Consider the following 20,415-nt stretch of genomic DNA (forward strand, 5'->3'; position numbering starts at 1 on the left):
TTTTTAATTAGTAAATCATACCTTTGACCAGCTGGTAGAGAAGTAAACTAACCCGCAATCACCTCAGTAACGAGTTAGTGCACATTTAAAGTGAAATTATGTAGGCCTACTTAAAGTAATCTATAGCATAGCATCACATTTTTATAATTAAAGTATTATTTTGTGTGTAAAATATGAACCTGTTAAGTAAACAGTACCTCCAGCTTTCTGACAGGTTTACCCTAGTAGAGTAAATGTCTAACATTTACTCTCATATTAAAATAGCCTACTTATAGGTGTCTTCAAATTATTTATTTATGTGCACTAGACTACTTGAGTAAATGTAGCCTATACTGTCCATCAATGCTTTAGGATGACCTGGTATGTTCACTGTTTTCCTCCTCTTTTATGTTGAAGGAAAATAAAATATTTAAAGTGAAATTAATTATTCACCCCCCAGTTTAGAAGCGAGAATGTGAATAAGGTGAACTTCACCAGGAGGCCTACAGCGCCCCCTGCCGGCCGCCCAGCCTCTGTACAGGCCGCAGAGGAAGCAGACGTGTCCCACTTTCAGATTAGTTTCAGCGGACAGATGAAGGCAGACAGCACCGGTGGCAACATGGGGGACAAAGCCGACGTGGAAATATCAGAAAACCCATTTGAACCTTACATTGAATTCCTACGACAGCAACTGGAAGACCAAGATCCCATATTTCTGATCGGATTTATAGTCGTTTTAGCGGTGGTTTTCATTACCTGTGGTAAGATGTCACCGTTAGCATGCTAACATTAGTTTAGCAGGCTAGGCCTTACTTTAGCAGTTAGCTACGTGTTATATAGCGAGTTGAACAGCTGGACGTTCAGTGTTTACATGTTTTGTCTCATGTTCATTTAGTTAGTTAATGTGTGCTTGAACAAATCAAAAGGTTATTTAGCAAGCGGATAAGCTAACTGCTAAGCTAAAGCTAACATCTGTCAGTTGGTCAGTTGATAATTATTCCACACGGAAGTCTTTCAACTTTCTATAGTATTGGTTTGTGAACCATGTGTTTTGAATGAGAATGACATAGTGACCTGGTTCTCTACTTTGTTCTCTTTCCAGTGTTTCTGAAGTACTTCCTCACTAGTAAAACTGTCCGAAGTGCTGTGCTGCTGGTGGGTCTGTGTGACTCGGGGAAAACGCTCCTGTTCAGCCGGGTGAGTTGATACAACTGAAGCGCCATCGCCACGTTGTCTTTAAAAGGTTGCTCAGCTGATGAGAGACATGGGTAATCTGAGTGATTTTACATATTGTGTTTTTACAGCTGTTGGCAAGTAAATTCAAGCGGACACAGACCTCCATCACTGACAGCAGTGCTCCATACAAAGCCAAAAATGACCGAGTAAGTACAGTACACTTTATCATGATCAGCTATGATGATTTCATGATGGTCATGGTTTACATTCATCCACTCTCCCTCCTGTATTCAGGGAAGCGCCTGGACTCTGATTGACCTGCCAGGACATGACAGTCTCCGCTCTATGTACCTGGAGAAGTTCAAATCTGGAGCCAGGTAAGAAAAGGAACAACCTACTAGAGATGTCCCGATCTGATCACGTGATCGGGGATCGGAGCCGATCAGGTGATTTTCAAAAGATCGGAATCGGGAGGGAAAAAAAATCGGGATTTTTTGTTGTTTTTTTTGTATTCAATGTTACAAAACAAAAATGACCATGTTCAAGTCTTAAAGTCCTCCTGAGGTCTTAGTTTTGGTTTCAAATTACACAACATCATGTATGTGTTGCTTCTTTGGGGCTTGTTTTCATAGACCTGGTTGCTTATTTCTCTCAAATCTGGCAACAGAGTGGGCAGGGCGCAGTGTCTAATTGTAGCAGTAAGCTAACGAGTACTGATAAGCTTTATTTTGTTTTGATCCAATGCTGCACAACTGGACTGATCCAATGCTGCTGTCAAAAAATGCAGCTATATCCATGTTCGATAGAATATCCAATTTAAATAAAAAAACAACCTTAAGGGACAACTTGAATGCTTTTTTTCTTTTCTTTTTTTCTCTTAATGCATTGCATAAAGATCGGATCGGGAAAAATCGGTATCGGCAAATTGTCAAAATCAAATGATCGGAATCGGATCGGGAGCAAAAAAAGGTGATCGGGACATCCCTACAACCTACCTAAATCGTTTATATCTGTCTGTTAGTGAGATAAAGTAGGACCATTCCCTCAAGTTTACTTGACCATTATTGTGCTAGAAAAGGCAGTTACCATAGCCTCTAAATTTAAATGTTCAATGTTCTAGTCCAAAGGTCATATTTACCTTTCCGTTGAAAAACTCTTCCAAATAATCAAAAATAGCGTTAAATCTGACCTACAGAGAACATTGGCGTTGTCTTAATTATGTTGATCAAACCCAACCCAAGCAATGACAACTTTTGGATTAGTTGTGCTTATATATATATGGCTGCTAACAACACACTGGATAATATTAACAAAGTATTTGACCAACTTTCTCTGATGACATATTTTCATTATCACTCTCTTCAGAGCCATTGTGTTTGTAGTGGACAGCGCTATCTTCCAAAAAGAAGTGAGAGACGTGGCAGAGTTCCTGTACATCTTGTTAACGGACAATGTGATCTCCAGGAACGCTCCAGCTCTCGTGGTGGCATGCAACAAACAAGGTTCAACCACACAATTGCTGTAAAAAATACCCAATTATCTACACTTTACAATCCTTTTGTTCTGCATTTTGAGCCTACACTATGAAGTTTATTATTTACTATTTGGCAGCAGAATTTACTGGTCTCCTTATTTTACAGATATCACCATGGCAAAATCAGCTAAACTGATCCAGCAGCAGCTGGAAAAGGAAATGTAAGTAGCTCATGTATTTGGCCATTTACTGTGTCTGATTCCAGGGTTCCTAATCAATGTGGAAACGTTTGGATTTTAACTTATTTAACTGAAAAAAGGATTAAGGGACATTAATCACAGTTGACTATTGACCATATCCTGCAGGCTATTCTAAAATATAAAATTCAGAATTAAAAAAAATGTAATTAAACATTTGTTTGCGTTTGGAGCAGACAGACTGCCTGGAAAGTGTATAGCAACGCTCTGATTCACATTTCATCTATTTTTTGTAACTTTCAGTCAAATTAACACCTCAAATCACAAATGTAATGTGCTTCATATATACTGTACGTGTCTGACACTTGCCATTGGCAGCAATTTGGATTCAGAGTCTTGTTTAAGGACAGTTCAGCTGAAAGTGTGACCACCAACCCTGCGATTAATACTTCACCAGCCAGAGTATTTGGTTTGATGTACAACAATCACCCTGTCTCTTGTTTCTCGTAGGAACACCTTGCGGGTGACGCACTCTGCAGCTCTGAGCTCTCAGGACGGCTCTGTGGGCGGCAGTGTGTATCTGGGGAAAAAAGGCAAGGACTTTGAGTTTGGCCAGCTGCCCCTGAAGGTTGAGTTCCTGGAGTGCAGCGCCCGCGGCAACAAGGGCGAGGAGGGGGATGCAGACATTGAGAGTCTGGAGAAGAGCTTGGCTAAACTGTAAAGTCAACAACTTCAACAACCTCAGATGACCGTCCACCATCACTTCAGAAATCAAAGGAGCTGCGATATCCAGGTGGAGGATTTATTTGACAGAAATGTCGAATCAGCCCCATCTGGCTGGCTGTCGATGTAAAACTTAAAAGGTGGAACAACTTTTGAAGCATATTCAATCAAAAAACACCAAAAAGACTGAAAGTCATGCAAAGGAAATGATGTAGCAGTTATCAGGCCCTCTGCAGCGATGAGACATGATTGTGTGCTTATTCAGTGTAGAGCTTACTGTGATCCTCCTTCAAGTGCTTCATTTGGCTTGCTAGAAAAAATACTGAATAGTTGAAAGCATTTAAGTGTTGTGTATTTGCTTTTGCTGCAATTTGAGGTACATTTACCACAAGCTGTGACAGGTTTTCACCATTTTTGTTTTAAACTTTGGATTTATAAACTGCCTTGTGATAACCGATGGGCATGAATTGGATTTATTCACTTGAGTTTTGTGCCTTCTTCAGGTAATCTTATAGAAAAGTGTTTTGCTGGTTAGCAAAGAAAATGACAGGTTACTTGTGTGAAAGTGTGTGAATACAGTGCATTTGCAAGAAATGTTTGAATTTGTTTTTTGTGGTGTCTGGCTTGTTAAAAAAAACGAGTAGTTTGAAGTTGTTGTTTGATGAAATTTGAAATAGACAGATTAAGCACTTTTTCTTAAATAGTAGAAGGAGACAGTCTGTCTGGTGTTAAGGAGGTCTGTGTGATAATAAGCAGCAATCATGATATTATCAACACAAAGAACAACATCATAATTGAACATTACATTATTAAAAACGGGGTTTAGCTGGGTGTCAGATCACAGGGTGCTGCTTTAGATTACTTTTGAAAACAGCTCCAGGTCCCAGTGAACAAGGTCACCACAAACCCCAAGAAAATATATACTGGGATTTTTTTTAATCCGTCTGGCACCTGGTTTGGATTGAGATGTTTTTACTCTACAAAAGCACCACAGACTGGTAAATATGCTACGTTCCTATTTTCTATGGTGTGGTCGTTTTACGGCTCACAAAAGGCATGTATTGCAAGATGTATTTCCAAGGATGACGGTTTTTTTTATAGGACCACACACACACATGCAAAACAACAAACAAGCCAAATTCAATCAGTAAATATGGCATCAACTGAAACACAACAGTCTGTTGAATATTATGTAGAAACTCAAAGGAAACAGATTTGTTTGTTCCAGTGCTTTTTGGAACACCAGTGTTTGTTTTCTGCAAGATCCCACTTTTACAGTGACTATTTAAAATCCCGTCCAAATAGTGATGCAACAGGTTCATACATCATCAAACAGGAGTGTATACTCTGAGGTGTGTTAAGGCCATATGCAAAGCAGCTTCTGCTCTGTACGATAACATACAAAGACTATCACCAAGAATAGGAAATAGAGGAAAAACTAATTGTTGCCGTTTGTGGGCACCCGAAGCTCTATAATACAATGCGACTAATGTTAGGGAGGGACGACACAACAGGTACACATGCCAGTGTGTACAGGCTGATGGTGGAATTAAATGTTTAAGTATATTTAGAGGTAAGCCTATTGGCTGTTAGGGCCAAATATTCTCGAAACGCAATGCCAAATCTGCTCCACATTTGTTCTGAGCACACCTTAAAGAGCTTCAAAGCTACAAACTTAAAACAAGGCAAGACAAGATATGAGCATGCTTTTAAGTTAATCTAAAGTGGAGACAGAGGGTAGACTGTCAGGCTGGCGCTCTGATCTGCCACCACCACACTGGGCTCTCCTTTCAGCACAACAGGGCACAGCCAGTTCACTTTGTCCCCGTGACTGATGCGAAGTTTGGGGCCAGACTTCTCCTCCGTCACCTCTTCTGCACATGCTGCCTCTTCCTCTTCTTCTTCTTTCTCTGCTTCAACCTTTGGTGGGGATTTGGCTTTATTCTGGGATTGTTCTTTCCTCTTTGCTTTGCTCTTACTCTTCCTGCGTGGGACAGCGGTGACTCCAGCCTTTGCCTCTGGAGTCACCACTGGGTGCTTACTGAGGTCCCACAGGGCGACCAGGCCGTCATTTCCCCCGGTGAGGAGCCAGTGAGGGTGGGAAAGGAAACTAACAAAGTGGGCTTGTGAGGCCCCCTGACTGTGAGCCTTGACTGCTCCCTGCTGTTCCAGTTTGGAGCCGCTGCCGATCCGAATCACATGCACCCGCCCGTCCTCTGCCGCACAACCCAGAATGTTCCCACAACTCGCCACAGAGACACAGTGGACCAGAGGCGGGTTAAAAAGCTGCCCAGGACGCTGCTGATCGTCCCCTTCTTCCTCTGCCACATCCTGGAGGTTCACGGTCCAAAGAGGGCGCGTCTTTTGCAAACCCCACAGCATCACCTTAAGGCACAAGAAAGGTAAAACTGATCTGGAGTTGCAACTATTTTATTATTCAATGAATAGAAAATTAACTGCCAACTATTCTTAAAATCAAACATAAAAGTACTTTTCCATATAAAAATTAAGCTTATTAAATCTGGAAATTACCTGCTGTTCCTTTGAGTTAATATATTTGGGTTTAGGGCTGACTAAAAATAATTAAAGACCTAATTTTGGACTTTAAGAAACTGGGAAGGGCATTTCTCAGTTTATCTGACATTTTATAGACCATTAATGGAGAAAATAATGGTAGTAAAAGCCCTAGTTGTAAAATGTAGTACATGACACAATTACAAATGGTCCTCTCTGTTACCTGCATGTCGAGTCCAGCAGAAATTAGGTTGTTGGGCCTGTGTGGCCGAAAAGCAACAGAGGAGCAAATGTTAGTGTGTCTACGAAGAGTCCTGCACACTTTTCCTCCAGGAAGCTCCAGTACCCGGACTGCCCCGGAGTCATCAGCCACTGCCAGGGCTGACCCGGTCTCATTGAGGGACAACGCATTGATCTCCTCCTCCCCTGCACCCTGAAACTCCTCAACAGGGCCCTTCAGGTTTCGGGGATCCAGTAAACTCACTGCGTCTCCATGTGACACGTACAGCTGTCCGGGAGCTGCATGAGAAAACACAACACTGGTGCTGTCCTCTCCACCAGGGAGAGTGAGACGGCCTATGATGGTTCCCTCTTGGCTCCACAATGTGACCTCTCCACCCTCTGAGCCTGAGGCGAGGAGACCCTCGGGGCCTGAAGACGCCCCGACACACAGGATGGATGTGGAGTGGCCCTCAGACCACTGCCCGGCCATGCTGACCCTGCAGAAAGTGAGGAGAAATAATATGCATTTGTGGTGTTGCTCTGACATACCTGTTGTATGGCAAAACCTCAAAGCAGCAGTCAAGATGATCTAAATAATGATGACTCACCAGCAACTTTGATCGTCAATTAATAGCTCTTTATTTTTCAGGCAATGGTGAGAAACGTTTATCTTATTTACAAATATCAGATCTTTTCAAATATCAGATCTTTTCAATTACCTCCATAGAAGCAGAACTATATAACTATACTGGACACATCTCTTTTATAAAGTTTGTTGGGGAAAATGCTGAATGTACTATTAAGGACAGAGTTACACATGAAAACGAAGGCCCAAGTGTATAACTGTATATTGCAGGATGTATGATTACCTAGAAGAGCATCATGACACACTGTTATGGGCATATGATAAGCTATGTGACAACGATTAACATCATGATTCAGCCTCTAGGTAGATAGACATATTTCGAGCATGATCATTTCTGACGTGGGCCTTAGTTAATCTGAAGAAATCAATACTGCTTTGACTGAAAAACACCCTCTCTTGTATAAGCAAGTGAAGGACACTGTTCGGGAAAAATAATTGTACCGTATGCTCTGTATGTGATGACTACTTCCATTCTTGCAAGGATAATAAATACCCTAAATAATAAAATATGTATCCTGTTTTGAAACTCAAGCCGGTGACGAGTGAGTTTTACAACATAACTAGAGTTGTTTTCTATTTAATTTAAAAAGGGAACAATTCTGCCTTTGGTTGTTAAGTTACATTTATTTTTCAATAGCTTCAATGTCATGGGACCCATTGAATCTAAATCCACACCAGATATCATGACTACAGTGGGCAAATAAGACGCAACAATTAGGCTTCTTCTATTTTATTTGAATATTATAATGCTGAGTAATATGACCGGATTTCATGTCTGTCAAATGTCTAACCTAAAACTAAACTAGCTACTATGTGTCTATAATGTTTCATAAGACTTATATCTCATAACAGGGAGAAACATCATCAAAGACAGACTGTCGTTTGAAAGCAATAGAAGTGCGAAATAGCTGCAAACAAAAAAAGGAAATGTCAAACCAGAAGAAAATTAACAGCTATGCTAATGTGTTAGCCTTAAAGCTAACTCCCCGATCAGCTGGCGGTTTGGTTGAAGTGACATTGTTATTCCGCTGATTGAAGATAATTTGTGAAACAATAACGCTGTTAAAATGCATTGATAAGGTCAAGACAAAAATACAATTACACTACCTTAGGAAACTGCTGTCAAAACTTCAGCAGACTACCATGTGGGGTCCGGTCGCTCATTGATGACATCACATATTAGTTGTATACAGCTCTATGTTGTTGCAATGCTGATTACCTAAAACATGTTTTCACCAGGAATCGCTGACACCACAACATCTAATTAACTTTATGTAAAAAATCTATTTAACAACATGTATGTATTACTTTTATTCCTTGTAGTTTTATTATTTGAGCTATTTTAGTGTTTCACCCTTTACTCACATCAGTGTACAGTCTATGATGGATGTTGATGCTAGTGCAAAACTGAGCAAAGGCTGACTGAAAGGAATATTCAGGTAAAGTTATCTCAATTACATTTCTATAAAAAAAAAAAACTTGCAATTATATGTGTACACTACATTGTCTCAGTTGTGAAATATAAACCAACAGTAAAGCAGAACTTGCTACACATGCTGCAGAAAATGAAAATCACACAGGACTCAGAGGAGGCAGAACATCAGATCATTGTTCAGCAGACCTTCATTTCCACAATGGCTGTTACCTGCTGAATCATCTAAAGCTGTAGATGTGATGAGTGTGGTCCATTTCTAGGTCAGCGAACAGTGTGCCATACTGAATAGGGAACAGAGAGGAGAGGCCATGGTTCACACACGCACACACACACACACACATTCAATGCTGACACAACCTGTATATTGTCACAGAGGACCAGCGGTTCTCACAGAGCGTTTTGAATGTAAGTATGGAGATATTTACCTTTTTCTGGTAATGACCTGCACATTAGATGCTATCTTCTCTTTTTGTGTAATTTCTACCTCAACTACGCAGGACGGTTTCACTAAAGATGATATTGTTTTGAATGTGTAATTTATTTTCCTGTCGTCCAATTAAAGATAGTATTTCTATTTAGCACTCCTATTCACCTATTGCTCTCCCTGTTTACAGTTAGAATTGTATAGAAAACAATAAAGGTAATATTCAATTTCTTTTTTACATGATAGACATATTTTTCTTTCTTAATTTTTGTATCTTTGTTAAGCTCCTTCTCAGAGGATTTGGAGTTCTCTTTACATTTCCTGAGCACTGGAGAGCATGAGGTCGCCCTATTTTCCAGCGAGGTCGGTGCTTTTCCACAAGGAGCCCAATGGAGTGACGTACAGAGTGCCAGCGCTGCTCTACTTGTCTCGCTCCAGGACCTTCATGGCCTTCTGTGAGGAGAGACTCAGCCCGTCCGACTCTCAGGCTCACCTGCTGGTCCTCAGGAAAGGCACTTTCTACAGGAACTATGTGGAGGTAGATACTGTAGAGCCCTTCAGATTTGAGAGCTTTACTATATCCTATGGTTATAGTGAAGCAATTCTCTACTTGAGTAACAGTATTATGTGGTTTCTTCAAAATGTTCACCACAGAATTCCATTTCCTGTCTTAAATTTCCTAAGTACATAAATACACAAAGAGGTAAATTACAACACCTTTTTTATGTAGAAGACACCTTGAAACTACCTTGTTTCTCAGGCATTTTACCAGGTAAAATGTAGTATTTTTATATTTGTATACTCTTCCTATCTAATATTATAACCTCCCTCCTTTCTTGCTGCAGTGGGATGACCTTCGTGTCCTGGGCACTGCTTTCCTGCCAGGCCATCGCTCCATGAACCCGTGCCCGGTGTACGATGAGTTCACAGGAACTCTCTTCTTGTTCTTCATCGCTGTCCTGGGCCACACCTCGGAGTCTTATCAGCTGGTGTCGGGGAGGAATGTTACTCGTCTCTGTTACGTCTGCAGCACCGACCAAGGAGACACCTGGAGTCCTGTCACCGACCTCACCAAGAGTGTCATAGGAGATACTATCAAAGGTTAGGGCTTCATTACTATTTTATCTTTTTTATTTGTTTTATGGCCTATATATATTCATGTTATACTGTTGGAGGGGCCTGTGAATTAAGATTGCCATATCTACTCTGTAGCTAATGTGCATATGACAATAAAGCCTTGAAATGAAGGAAAGATCCACCCTTTAACAGACTTAACATATTATTTTCTGATTATTTAAAACTTAGAAAGATGTATTTTTCTATGCAAAATTATTTTAAACATTGATCTCAGAATAGTTTTCTGATTCTTCTGCATTCTCCTGTATCTGTGGTGATGAGAAGATGTATAAAGTCTATGCGGTTCCAGATTGTTTGACAAATTGTCAGCATAATTTGGGGCTGAAAACTAAAAATATGAAAAAGAAACAAAGCGTATGGGTACTCAGTGAAAAGTCAGCTTACCAGATGAGTGTAGGCGAGCATCTCAGGGTTATCAATTAAACTGCTCAGAAAGTGGGAGATGTGCAACGGTGTGCAAACTGAACTTGTTAAAAGATCGTTTTAAACTTTTTCAAGTCTTTCTAAAGGAAAAAAACTCTCGCTCATTATGTACTCTGACCAAATGGGAACACAAATTGTCAGTGTCAGGCATCAGCCCCCTCATGCATCCCCTGCTTCTCACTTCCTGCTCCCTCCCTGCAGAATGGGCCACTTTTGGTCTCGGCCCGGGCCACGGCATCCAGCTGAAATCGGGCCGCCTGCTGATACCTGCCTACGCTTACCACATTGAGTGCAAAGAGTGCTTCGGACAGCTGTGTCAGACCACTCCCCGCGCCTTCTGCTTCCACAGTGACACCCACGGGCGGACCTGGAATTTCGGGGAGGCGGTGCCAGTGCCCGAGAGCGTGGAGTGTCAGATGGTGTCTGTGGATGAGGAGGACGGGACTAACGTGCTGTACTGTAACGCCCGCAGCCCTCTGGGATACCGGGTGCAGGCCCTCAGTCTGGACGATGGAGCCGTGTTTCAGGAGGGGCAGCTGGTGCAGCGGCTGGTGGAGCCTCGAAACGGTTGTCATGGGAGCATTGTGGGATTTCCTGCTCCGTTACATTTATGTACTTCTCTTGACAGTAATTTGCATCAACCTACAAGTCCTTCCAGACACTGGACTTCCTCAAACGTTTCCACCTCTGTTCCCAACCCTAGCCCCAGTCCTCCAGATTTCCTCACCCCCACCTGGGTAGTATACTCCCACCCGACATGGACCTCCGCACGCAGGGATCTAGGCATCTTCCTCAGCCTGTTCCCCCGTGATCCAGACAGTTGGCGGGGCCCCTGGGTGATCTACGAGGGCCCCAGTGCTTACTCCGACCTGGCTTATCTAGAGTTGTCCCCCTCACCCGGGGCCCTGCCTGCTGTGGCCTTCGCCTGCCTGTTTGAGTGCGGCACAAAAACAGCCTACGATGAAATCTGCTTCAGCATCTTCACCCTCTACGAGCTTATCGATAATCTGCCCCGGGAGGCGCAGCTGGGAAATATCGGTCATGAATGTAGAAGAAGGCAGAATGAAGTTCCAGAGACAGATTGTACAAGTGGACATGGCGCTCAAAGTCCTGCAGTTTTCCATGAGGAGCCTGGAGTAAAGAAGAGAAGGAAGAAGTTGACTGAGAGGTGCTCTGTGTCTTAAATGTAGTTTTTGACCTTGTAACACAGAGTTTAAGTGTCTTCCAATTATGTTTTTTATATACACACTCTTTGAAATGTGCCAATTCACTCAAAATTCGAGAACCCAACTTAGCATAGTTGGAGACACGCTTTATTGTTATATCTAAAACGAGATTTCTATAATACAATGTCTATTTATGTCTACAGTACCTAGAATTTCAAGACATTAAATGACAACTGTTCTGCTACAAAGTCTACTTTTATTATTATTCTTTATTATTCTTTATGAGCTATTTTATTGAATTGCAGTAGATCATAGAGGTTTACCCTATTATGTGGTTACGGTTGGGGAAATATTTTCCAAGGCCCATAACATTGACCCAGTTGATCAGTTCTGTCCTGACTGAGCACGCGCACCTGTAACCTTGGCTGCTGTGCTCTCAGTGTTTTGTCTCCCTGTTCCTGCCTGTCGGCGTCAGCTGATAGAGGTGTTATGATTCTATCTTGTTATGCAGCATGTTGATTATTCTCTCTGAACTAGCTAAATGCATGGGTCTGGGGTAGACTTCTTCAGAATCGACGTGGCAACTCTACCGTGAAGTCAGAACCTCTGGCTCTTTGACTTGTTTTGTGAATTCTCTGGCCGAAGCTCCTAAATAAACCATCAGTGTTTGACATCAAAGCTCCAGCTCTCCCCGTGTCTCCTTCCTGAGTCGGTGACTCCTCCTGCATTGCTACACAGAAGTTTCCCCTACAGTTATTGAGTGTATGTACATATTATGCACAGAGCATTAACTGCACCTCAGTGCAACTGGTGAAAAGCCTTTCTGTTCAGTATTTTGTTTTTATGTTATTCATTTATGTTATTGATTAGATCTCATTAAAGTTATCCTGACCATCAAATAGCATCTCTATTTTTGGGATTTAAACATGCTCATCAAAAGCAATTCTTCAATTCATCTAATTTTAGAAAAGATAAGTTACATGATTAGATTCAGAAATGTGACTGAGGTCAAGGTGTATTACCCAAATTAGAGTCTGATACTTATATAACTGAAGAAAAACATCTTAAACTTAGAATCTGAGGGAAAATATCACCACCTTTTTCAGACTAAAGAGATACAGCTGAGTATAAATCTAAGGTCCATGATAACAGAACAATTTAAGAAATTACTAAATAATCTCCAAAGTGTTAGTGTGTCCTGTGAGAATATTGTTGGATTGTGAGCTAGCTGATGTTTTGATAACTAATCATGCTATTTCCTCATGGATTCATCTTTTTATTATAGACACATGCATTTCCAAACATTCGGCCTACATACGCTGTAAAATGTATTATATTTTCGATTTACACACGGCATGTATTGCACGTCTTACCGTCCTGGGAGAGAGATCCCTCCTCTGTTGCTCTCCCTGAGGTTTCTCCCATTTTTCCCTTTAAACTGTGGGTTTTTTCTCCGGAAGTTTTTCCTTGTACGATGTGAGGGTCTAAGGTCAGAGGGTGTCGTTTTCTCATACTGATATTCTGCACAAACTGTGCTGTTGTATTTACTGTATACTGTCCTTACTGTAAGGTAATTATTATATGTAGGCTACAGCACTTTGGCTCGACCAAAAATCGTTTTAAAAATGTGCTATTTAAATAAAACTTGATTGGATTTGATAACTCTCCTTAATATATATTTAACTGTGTAGATTTTGCGTTTTAACAACCCCAAAATGCCAGGACGTGTTTGATTTGTCTCAGTGAACATCCTGCTTCATTTAATCTGGCACACAGTGGACCGAGTATGGCTGCAAAACATCAAGCTCTCATTAGTCACAGCTGCTCTAATGGGATTACTGTTGCTAAACTAATCAGTTCATCTCGTGAGGCTGTGGAAACATTTAGGCGCTGACAACTTAAGTGAGTTGCATGAGAGCGTACGAGGAACAGAACCAGATAAAGTGGAGCAGTTTGTTTAGTTAAGAGGAGAACAAAATAAACAGATTGTGCCAGGAAGACAGAGTTCTGGACAGTCTCTTCTTTCTGCTCCCTCCTCCTCCGTTACATAACTCCACACTGACAGGAGGGTCATTTCCTTTCCTGCGCTCCTTCACAGAAGTGGTTTTCTCCTTTTCTCTGGCCTCTGTGTTTTACAGCTTACTATAATGAGTCTGAGGATGGTTGTGCTTCTGGCTGTGTTGAGTGGGGTGACCGGGAGCCCCAGCGTGACGCCCAGACCTGAAGCTGACTCAGCGTTCACGATGGTTCATCCCAACAGCGTCCCAGAGACAGTGGCGGAAACAGAGCTCTCTGAAACGGTGAGGAAGATCTAGCTTTGATTTGGAATCATCTTTCTTTTCTAGGGAGTCTTGACTACAACTTTTTTGATCCATAAAACGGAGTATCTCCATAAGAACCAGTCAAACGCACCACTTTCAATCTTGTGTTCTTATTACTTAGTAAAAACAAAAATGGCCTAATTGACTAAGCAAGTCAAGTCATCGTCAACAAAAGATCCATATAGCTGTTTTTATATTTTTGTATAATCATTTACATCATTAGATCTACAGGTTGCCAGGAGCATGCTGCTGTACAAGAAAAAGAAGGCATTTGTAGTTGTGGAGACAAATGACGCGCACATCAAAAGAACAACACTTTAAAAGACGGATATATATCTTTGTTGCAGACATTTTTACATGAAGACCGTTCTGTACATAGTACAAAAGCCATTTTACGCTCAAGTCAAAACACAGAGTTTTTTATACCAACAAGGTCAAATGTTTGTAAAATCAAGGTAATAAATATGTTTTCTGCAGTGGGTCAAACATCAGGGAGAAACAATAGCTACAAAAGTAACGTGTCAGTTTTTTCATAGCTCCTCAAATGTAGGCCTTATTGTTGAGTCACGGTCGATGTGTGTAGAAATGAGAGACGGCTGTCGTGTTAAAGTCCAGTCTAATTGGTGGATAATGCTTTTTTAGGCCTTCCACTTGCTCTTCTTCTCAGGCAGCTGCCCTGTAGACTCCAAGTATTTCTGGATGATTTCCTCTTGTGTTGCCTGCAGGCAGGGCTGGTATCTGCTGTACTCCATGGTGTACTCCCCTTTTCCCTAAATAAACATCAGATAAAGAATGTTAGTTTATCAAAGTTGTTTTGAACTCTAAGACTCCTCTGAATTGATTGGTGGAGGTCCTGCCAACAACCAGAAAGGAAGACTGCAGGAATTACTCAAGTCCGGGAAATCCAGCATGTTTCAATCGACCATTTAATCAATATTCTTTATTATTACTACAAAGCATTGGTAATCAAAACAAATCCTGGCTCTTAGGCACCTTTCAACAAAGTTGTTTAAATATCTTTATATTCAGTAAAAGAAACAAGTCAAAGCAAATAAGAAACTAAGGCATAAATAAAACTAAATAAAGTCAAGTACTGGCTGATAGTATTTCAAATGGATACGTTAAATGTAAACAGGAAAAGTAGATGTATTTGCAATATAGAAAGTAATAATGTTTATATTCATAACAAATTGTTTTAATTTGTATTAATACGGAATATGTAGCATGTAGTCTTTTCATTAGAATGCTACTATTTTAGAAAGCTTGTCATCCATTGATGAATAAAAACACAGGGAATAGCATTCACTTTACAGTATATGCACTACAGATGTTGGCGTTTGAGGGTTGAACTTACTTCAGTGGAGGAGCGTAGTTCTGTGGCGTATCCAAACATGTTGTTAAGTGGAATCTGTTGGGAAGAGTTTGTAAACTCGTCAAATACCAAGGATGGAGGAGCATAAGAGACAACAAATGAAAGCTGAAGACTGCAGATGCATGCGAGTCATTCACAAACTGGACTCACCTCAGCGCACAGGGTGATGTATCCCTCCGTCCCGTCGTGTTCGGAGATGACTCCTTGCCGGCGGGTTACACCAGCGATGGCCGCTCCCTGAAACTCTACAGGAGCTACGATCTCCACAGACATGATGGGCTCCAGGATGGTCGTGCTGGCTCTCTCCATCGCTGAGGAGAACGCATTGCATTAACAAATGCTGACAACAACAACAGACATGAAACAGGAGGTCAGACCCTCACCTTGTTTTAGAGCACCCTCCCCTGCACGGATGAAGGACATCTCACAGGAGTCCACCAAGTGATGCGCTCCATCCTCCAGGACGAACTTCAGTCCTGAGATCTTGTGCCCGCTCAGGGGTCCCTTCTCACAGGCCTCCCTGAAGCCCTGCAGCATGATGGAAAGAAACAATTAATTACAGAAAAACAAGAGCTTGTCTTTAGCTTAGAGTTCAAGTAACCTTTGTAGCTTTTTTCCCTACTTTTTAAAGTTTGGGAAACAAACCTTTTCGACAGCTGGTACAAACTGCTTCGGGATGTTGGTTCCAACAGTCAGGTCTTCAAACTCCAGGCCGGTCTGATTCTCGCCATCAAGAGGCTCAATGTATCCGATAACTTTACCATACTGCCCCGAGCCGCCGCTCTGCTTCTTGTGAAGGAAGTCAAACCTGCAGGGAAAGAAAAAAAAGAGCACAAATAAGTACAGAATTCAAAACAAAAAAGAATTATTTTATTTCTTAGATGGATATTAATGTTTGCTGTACCTAAGTATTACAAATAATAGTGCACTATTATTTAATACATTTTGGATATAGCTAGGTCATGTATGGTACTGTACTTTTAAATATGTTAGTACAGTAAGAGATTACAGATATGGTAGAAGACAGAACCACCAACACAAGATGGATGCCTGAAGACTAACTGAAAAAGATGATACTCAATAGTCAACTCAAATATTAAGCATATATTGGTTTAGTGAAGACAGGGAAATCTAGATCTTGTTCCTTTCCTGTGTGTGTACGAGATATCTTTCTGTAATACATAAGCAATGTAAAAATACTCTATTTTTATGATTTCTTTCGGAGCCATTTAACACAAAAATAACTCATGTTATTGTTAAATACAAAGTTACAAGAAGACTCACTAAGTTCTGCACCTCCATTTGTCATCAGACTACAGTTACTAGTATTAGACCAATATTAGTGAAACGTATCAGATATCATCAGTGTTGGCACTGATACACTTGGGATGTCACATACAAATATATCAAACACCTTGCTAATCCATCACGGAAATCTCATTTAAAATTTGAATAGCAGCTCAAACACTGGAGCAACAAATGTTACTGATCCACGATAGCATTCCTGTTTATAAAGCTGATTCAATAAAGAGAAGATGAGAGGAAAGAAAAGAGCTCTGTCTCTTTAAAAAAAAAAAAGGGGGAAGTCCAAGAGCTCTGAAGGAGGAAGTGGGAAGTAATCTCCCCAATCTACACACAGAGCAGCGGACAAATACAAGTTTCCACCTGTCAAACTAACAGGCAGTTCCAGCGTTTCAGTTACAGGCAAGATCCCACCTTCACCCTATTGTTGTTCTTTTTATGTATTTTGCTTTCCACTTTTTTCCCAATGGAGGTTTTCCTTGTGTCTGAAGCTGAAGACAAAAGCTTCTCCCTGCTGACAACCGAGGGTCAAAGTCCTTAGAAGCCCATCCCTCTTTGAAAACGGTCTTTTTCTTATTTCCTCTCTCACTGTCTGCGCTCTCTTCTCTCTGGGTTAACAGCTGGACATATTGGTGGAAGAGGAGACAGACGAGGATGTGATGGCGACAGGAGAGCTGAACCCCAATCACAACCAGGCGCAGAGAGCAGCCAAAGTGGTCGAACACTACCTCAACACTCGATACGGCTCCCCATACCGGTTGCTGGGACTGCACAGAGTCCACAGCGGAAATGCAGAGGTCAGCCAAAGTTTAACGCTTACAGTTTACCCTACTGTGACGTTGTTTCTCTTACTAACTGTGGATATTTCTGACTTGGCTTTTAGGATGTTGAAGACTCTGGAAGAAAGTATCAGCTGGAGATCTCAGTGCAGGAGATAATCAGCAATGTAAGATGTGATTTACTTTAAAAAGCTTACGTGTGGATTACATACAGCCATGTGTTCTTGATTTAAGAGTAGCTTTTTTTAACGTATAGGGTAGCTTTTTGAATTTGTTTTATTATATTTCACAGGAACAGTGCCCTTAACGAAAATAATATGACTGTCAATTCTACCTGTACGTTATTTAAAAGTACCCGTAAAAATCTAAAATGACTAATTCTGTGTCGAAAGCTTTGACCACCCCACCTCCTTTGGTTTGTCTGTGAAGACACACTATGTTTAACTTGCTGCATTTACCTTAAAAAGGTTTGAGTTGTGATTTTCCATACACAAAACAATGAAAATACATTTGAAGCTAGTCTTGGTCTACATTTGTGTTTTAAAGTTAATAATCCATGGCTTTAGAGCGAGCAGGTCCGACACGCTTTAACTAAACAGCAGATAAAAGGAGGCAGTGTGGTGCAACACTGACTCACCAGCTGCCATGGTAACATCTGGACTACGCCTTTGCTCTGTATACTCCCCTCTCCTCTTATCAAGCCTTCCTTTCGATTATATCCTTCTTTATTTTAACCATCCCCTCTCTGTAAACTCCCCCCAGATGACAGAGAAATGCTCTGCAGAGGTTTTGTTTCCGAGGGGGGGGCAGCAGCGCTCTCCTCAGGTCCAGGCCTCGGGTGAGGAGCTCCTTAAAATCAACACCACAGCTCAAGAAGAGGCCTTGTACCAACAGTACAAGATGACCCAGAGCCTTTTATCTGCACACAATTTACCTGGTAAGAAAACAAACACTGCTTGATTTTGCTCCTGATCAATGCACAAAGCCATGCATTGCACAACATGGGCAGTGTGCACGTGAAGCATTTGTGGATTTCAACACTAAGTTTGAGTGAACTCATTTTTCCTCTCAAAAATACTAACAGCACACAAATGGCTGACATTCTGATCCTCAATGGTGTGACCTCCAGTACATTATATTCCATAGCAATCAGTCTATCAAGTATTTTTTTTTGGTCAATCGATTTGTTGTTAATGTCCATCAATATTTCCAAAGGCCCAACATGTTAACCTCAATTAAAAATAGTTGACAACTAATCAATTTATCTTTGCATAATTGGTAGTGACAAGGCTTAACCACGTGCAAATTAACTTGTTTCCTAACACACCACATTGTGACCAACAGACAGCTACGGTCACATTGATCCTGACATGAAGCCTTTCTGGCACCTCTGCATCGTGGCCTCCAGCTTCATCATGCTGAATGAGTCCAGTGAGAACACTCTGTACAACATGGCTCAGGTGGCCAACATCACACAGCTGGTAGGTTTGTTTCGTCCATTTTTGTAACATGTATGTTATTCAGACTCTTTGTATTATCAATCATAATTGTTTCGATCATAGACCTTTAATAGTCTTAGAACAGAAAGCTCCATTGGATTTTTTTAAAGTTCTTTTTTATTTGGGGTAATTTTAGTTGCATCACTGTTCAGGTTTTATGGTTCTGTAATATAACTCATTTTCAATGATGTTCCTCACTCTTATTTTGTAGCTTGTCTTACTCTGTAAAGCACTTTGGGCTGCATCTTGCTTGAAAGGTGCTATATACATTAAGCGTATAATTATTATTATGATTATCATTCAGCTGAAAGAAAGCTGATGTGATTCGAGAATGTTTTATTTATAAAACTTCAACGTTTGCCTTTATTTATTTTTTTCTGCTGCAGGCAACTGAGAACCACCAGTTGACGTTTGACTGTCATGTACTGCTGCATGAGATGGTGTCCCAGGTAACCACTTGTTATAATAATAAAATCTACAATTATTTTTACCATCACTCTACGCAAATCTTGACTGTCGGTAAAATGACTGTCGATGGCTACAAAAACGACGTCAAAAAACTAGGCATATTATATTTTTCCTTGACAAATAACTAACATTGTGAATGTTTATCAGAATAAGTGGTTGATATATCAGTTTATAAACTCAGGACTGGATGAACTTGAGAGTAAGCAAGTCTGGTATGTACAAGCTGACAAGAATAAATGTGTGATATAGTACCACAAAACAAGAAGACTACAGCAGTAAATCCCTAATCTGGAGCAATGTAACTTCTCTCGTGCCAAATATGTGCAGTATTTAAGCTTTCAGTTCATGAAATCTCCTGTTAATCTGAAAATCCGTGTTATTTGGCAGGAAATCATTCACTGGAAGCTGCTGTTCACATGGTCTCCTCCAGAGGGCGTTAAAGTGCAGCAGATGGAGCAGCTGCCACACTGCCATGATTGTGAAAAACCTCCAAACACAAACTGAACTGCTGACATTCATCACACTGCTGCCACAACAAACAACATCCTGACCCACCTCTCTTGTAGATGAAATGCTGCAAATAAAAAGCCATCATATATAATGATGACATTATAACATTCTGCTACCTTAGCAGTCATTTTGGTTGCTATTGGTTTTAGCCAAAATAAACTGTGTGTGTGTGTGTGTGTGTGTGTGTGTGTGTGTGTGTGTGTGTGTGTGTGTGTGTGTGTGTGTGTGTGTGTGTGTGTGTGTGTGTGTGTGTGTGTGTGTGTGTGTGCACGCACGAGAGAGCACTTACTGTACAGGAGCACTGATCGTCTCTCTGAAAGCCACTTTGGGTTTCCCCATCACACAGGGACAGTTATATTCCCTCTCCATCCTCTGAAAAAGCAAAACAAGAATGAACCAACAGAATACCAGGTCAAAAATCTGCGGTTTAAAAAGGGAAACCTTAAACATGAAGACATCTTTTAAATGAGGGGACTGATCAATCCATTTCATCTTTAGTTGGGTTTACTTTGGGGGCCTACACTAGAGCTATCACTAAAATCAAGTCAGAAGAATCATCAACAACAGTTGAGATTACGAATTGGGGAAAATAGTTCTAAAAGCAGTCATATTTGCAAATGCATGGGTTTTTCACCAATCAGTTAATGT

At 41.0% G+C, this 20,415-nt stretch overlaps 5 protein-coding genes across 6 annotated transcripts in view; 3 read left to right on the forward strand and 2 right to left on the reverse strand.

The window, feature by feature from the left end:
* Window positions 1–497: 497 nt before the first annotated feature.
* srprb (SRP receptor subunit beta) lies at window positions 498–4,143 on the forward strand. The gene is made up of 7 exons (XM_079675086.1): window positions 498–740; window positions 1,082–1,176; window positions 1,284–1,361; window positions 1,450–1,532; window positions 2,521–2,657; window positions 2,796–2,850; window positions 3,337–4,143. The coding sequence occupies exons 1-7, from the start codon at window positions 572–574 to the stop codon at window positions 3,545–3,547; spliced, it is 828 nt and encodes a 275-aa protein (XP_079531212.1). The 5' UTR covers window positions 498–571; the 3' UTR covers window positions 3,548–4,143.
* A 477-nt stretch (window positions 4,144–4,620) lies between these two features.
* wdr53 (WD repeat domain 53) lies at window positions 4,621–8,128 on the reverse strand. Of its 2 annotated transcripts, XM_079675085.1 has the most exons (4): window positions 7,549–7,994; window positions 6,894–6,916; window positions 6,287–6,782; window positions 4,621–5,934 (listed from the first exon to the last, which is right to left on the reverse strand). In XM_079675085.1, exons 3-4 carry the CDS (start codon window positions 6,773–6,775, stop codon window positions 5,269–5,271), a joined length of 1,155 nt encoding a protein of 384 aa, XP_079531211.1. In that variant the 5' UTR covers window positions 6,776–6,782; window positions 6,894–6,916; window positions 7,549–7,994; the 3' UTR covers window positions 4,621–5,268. The 2 variants fall into 2 exon arrangements, with proteins under 2 accessions (XP_079531211.1, XP_079531210.1); XM_079675084.1 differs by lacking the exons at window positions 6,894–6,916; window positions 7,549–7,994 and adding an exon at window positions 8,039–8,128.
* A 494-nt stretch (window positions 8,129–8,622) lies between these two features.
* Window positions 8,623–12,152, forward strand: neu4 (sialidase 4). The gene is made up of 4 exons (XM_079675082.1): window positions 8,623–8,771; window positions 9,075–9,328; window positions 9,636–9,891; window positions 10,552–12,152. Exons 2-4 carry the CDS (start codon window positions 9,128–9,130, stop codon window positions 11,532–11,534), a joined length of 1,440 nt encoding a protein of 479 aa, XP_079531208.1. The 5' UTR covers window positions 8,623–8,771; window positions 9,075–9,127; the 3' UTR covers window positions 11,535–12,152.
* Window positions 12,153–14,140: 1,988 nt separating this feature from the next.
* The window catches only part of gfm1 (G elongation factor, mitochondrial 1), a 14,919-nt gene continuing 8,644 nt past the window's right edge, over window positions 14,141–20,415 (reverse strand). Inside the window, exons 5-10 of the mRNA XM_079673858.1 lie at window positions 20,057–20,265; window positions 15,855–16,017; window positions 15,593–15,737; window positions 15,360–15,520; window positions 15,192–15,245; window positions 14,141–14,607 (exon numbers count right to left, since the gene is read on the reverse strand). Coding sequence (XP_079529984.1) covers window positions 14,476–14,607; window positions 15,192–15,245; window positions 15,360–15,520; window positions 15,593–15,737; window positions 15,855–16,017; window positions 20,057–20,265 — 864 coding nt within the window. The 3' untranslated portion in view covers window positions 14,141–14,475. The remainder of the gene's footprint in view (window positions 14,608–15,191; window positions 15,246–15,359; window positions 15,521–15,592; window positions 15,738–15,854; window positions 16,018–20,056; window positions 20,266–20,415) is intronic.
* Window positions 16,781–19,930, forward strand: lxn (latexin). Its single transcript, XM_079677327.1, has 7 exons — window positions 16,781–16,913; window positions 17,132–17,308; window positions 17,395–17,457; window positions 18,053–18,227; window positions 18,635–18,771; window positions 19,176–19,238; window positions 19,645–19,930. Exons 2-7 carry the CDS (start codon window positions 17,171–17,173, stop codon window positions 19,759–19,761), a joined length of 693 nt encoding a protein of 230 aa, XP_079533453.1. The 5' UTR covers window positions 16,781–16,913; window positions 17,132–17,170; the 3' UTR covers window positions 19,762–19,930.

This window comes from Notothenia rossii (genome assembly GCF_949606895.1).
Source record: "Notothenia rossii genome assembly, chromosome: 4".
NCBI classification, from domain to species: Eukaryota; Metazoa; Chordata; class Actinopteri; order Perciformes; family Nototheniidae; genus Notothenia; species Notothenia rossii.

Excerpts from the sequence above, each read along its gene's own strand:
- srprb (XM_079675086.1), top strand. The coding sequence starts at position 572 with ATGAAGGCAGACAGCACCGGTGGCAACATGGGGGACAAAGCCGACGTG. Across the intron at positions 1,533-2,520 it reads AAGTTCAAATCTGGAGCCAG|AGCCATTGTGTTTGTAGTGG; the intron begins GTAAGAAAAGGA and ends CACTCTCTTCAG. Across the intron at positions 2,658-2,795 it reads GGTGGCATGCAACAAACAAG|ATATCACCATGGCAAAATCA; the intron begins GTTCAACCACAC and ends CTTATTTTACAG.
- wdr53 (XM_079675084.1), bottom strand. The coding sequence starts at position 6,775 with ATGGCCGGGCAGTGGTCTGAGGGCCACTCCACATCCATCCTGTGTGTC. Across the intron at positions 5,935-6,286 it reads CTGCTGGACTCGACATGCAG|GTGATGCTGTGGGGTTTGCA; the intron begins GTAACAGAGAGG and ends TTGTGCCTTAAG.
- neu4 (XM_079675082.1), top strand. The coding sequence starts at position 9,128 with ATGAGGTCGCCCTATTTTCCAGCGAGGTCGGTGCTTTTCCACAAGGAG. Across the intron at positions 9,329-9,635 it reads TCTACAGGAACTATGTGGAG|TGGGATGACCTTCGTGTCCT; the intron begins GTAGATACTGTA and ends TTCTTGCTGCAG. Across the intron at positions 9,892-10,551 it reads CATAGGAGATACTATCAAAG|AATGGGCCACTTTTGGTCTC; the intron begins GTTAGGGCTTCA and ends CCCTCCCTGCAG.
- lxn (XM_079677327.1), top strand. The coding sequence starts at position 17,171 with ATGGCGACAGGAGAGCTGAACCCCAATCACAACCAGGCGCAGAGAGCA. Across the intron at positions 18,228-18,634 it reads ATCTGCACACAATTTACCTG|ACAGCTACGGTCACATTGAT; the intron begins GTAAGAAAACAA and ends TGTGACCAACAG. Across the intron at positions 19,239-19,644 it reads TGCATGAGATGGTGTCCCAG|GAAATCATTCACTGGAAGCT; the intron begins GTAACCACTTGT and ends GTTATTTGGCAG.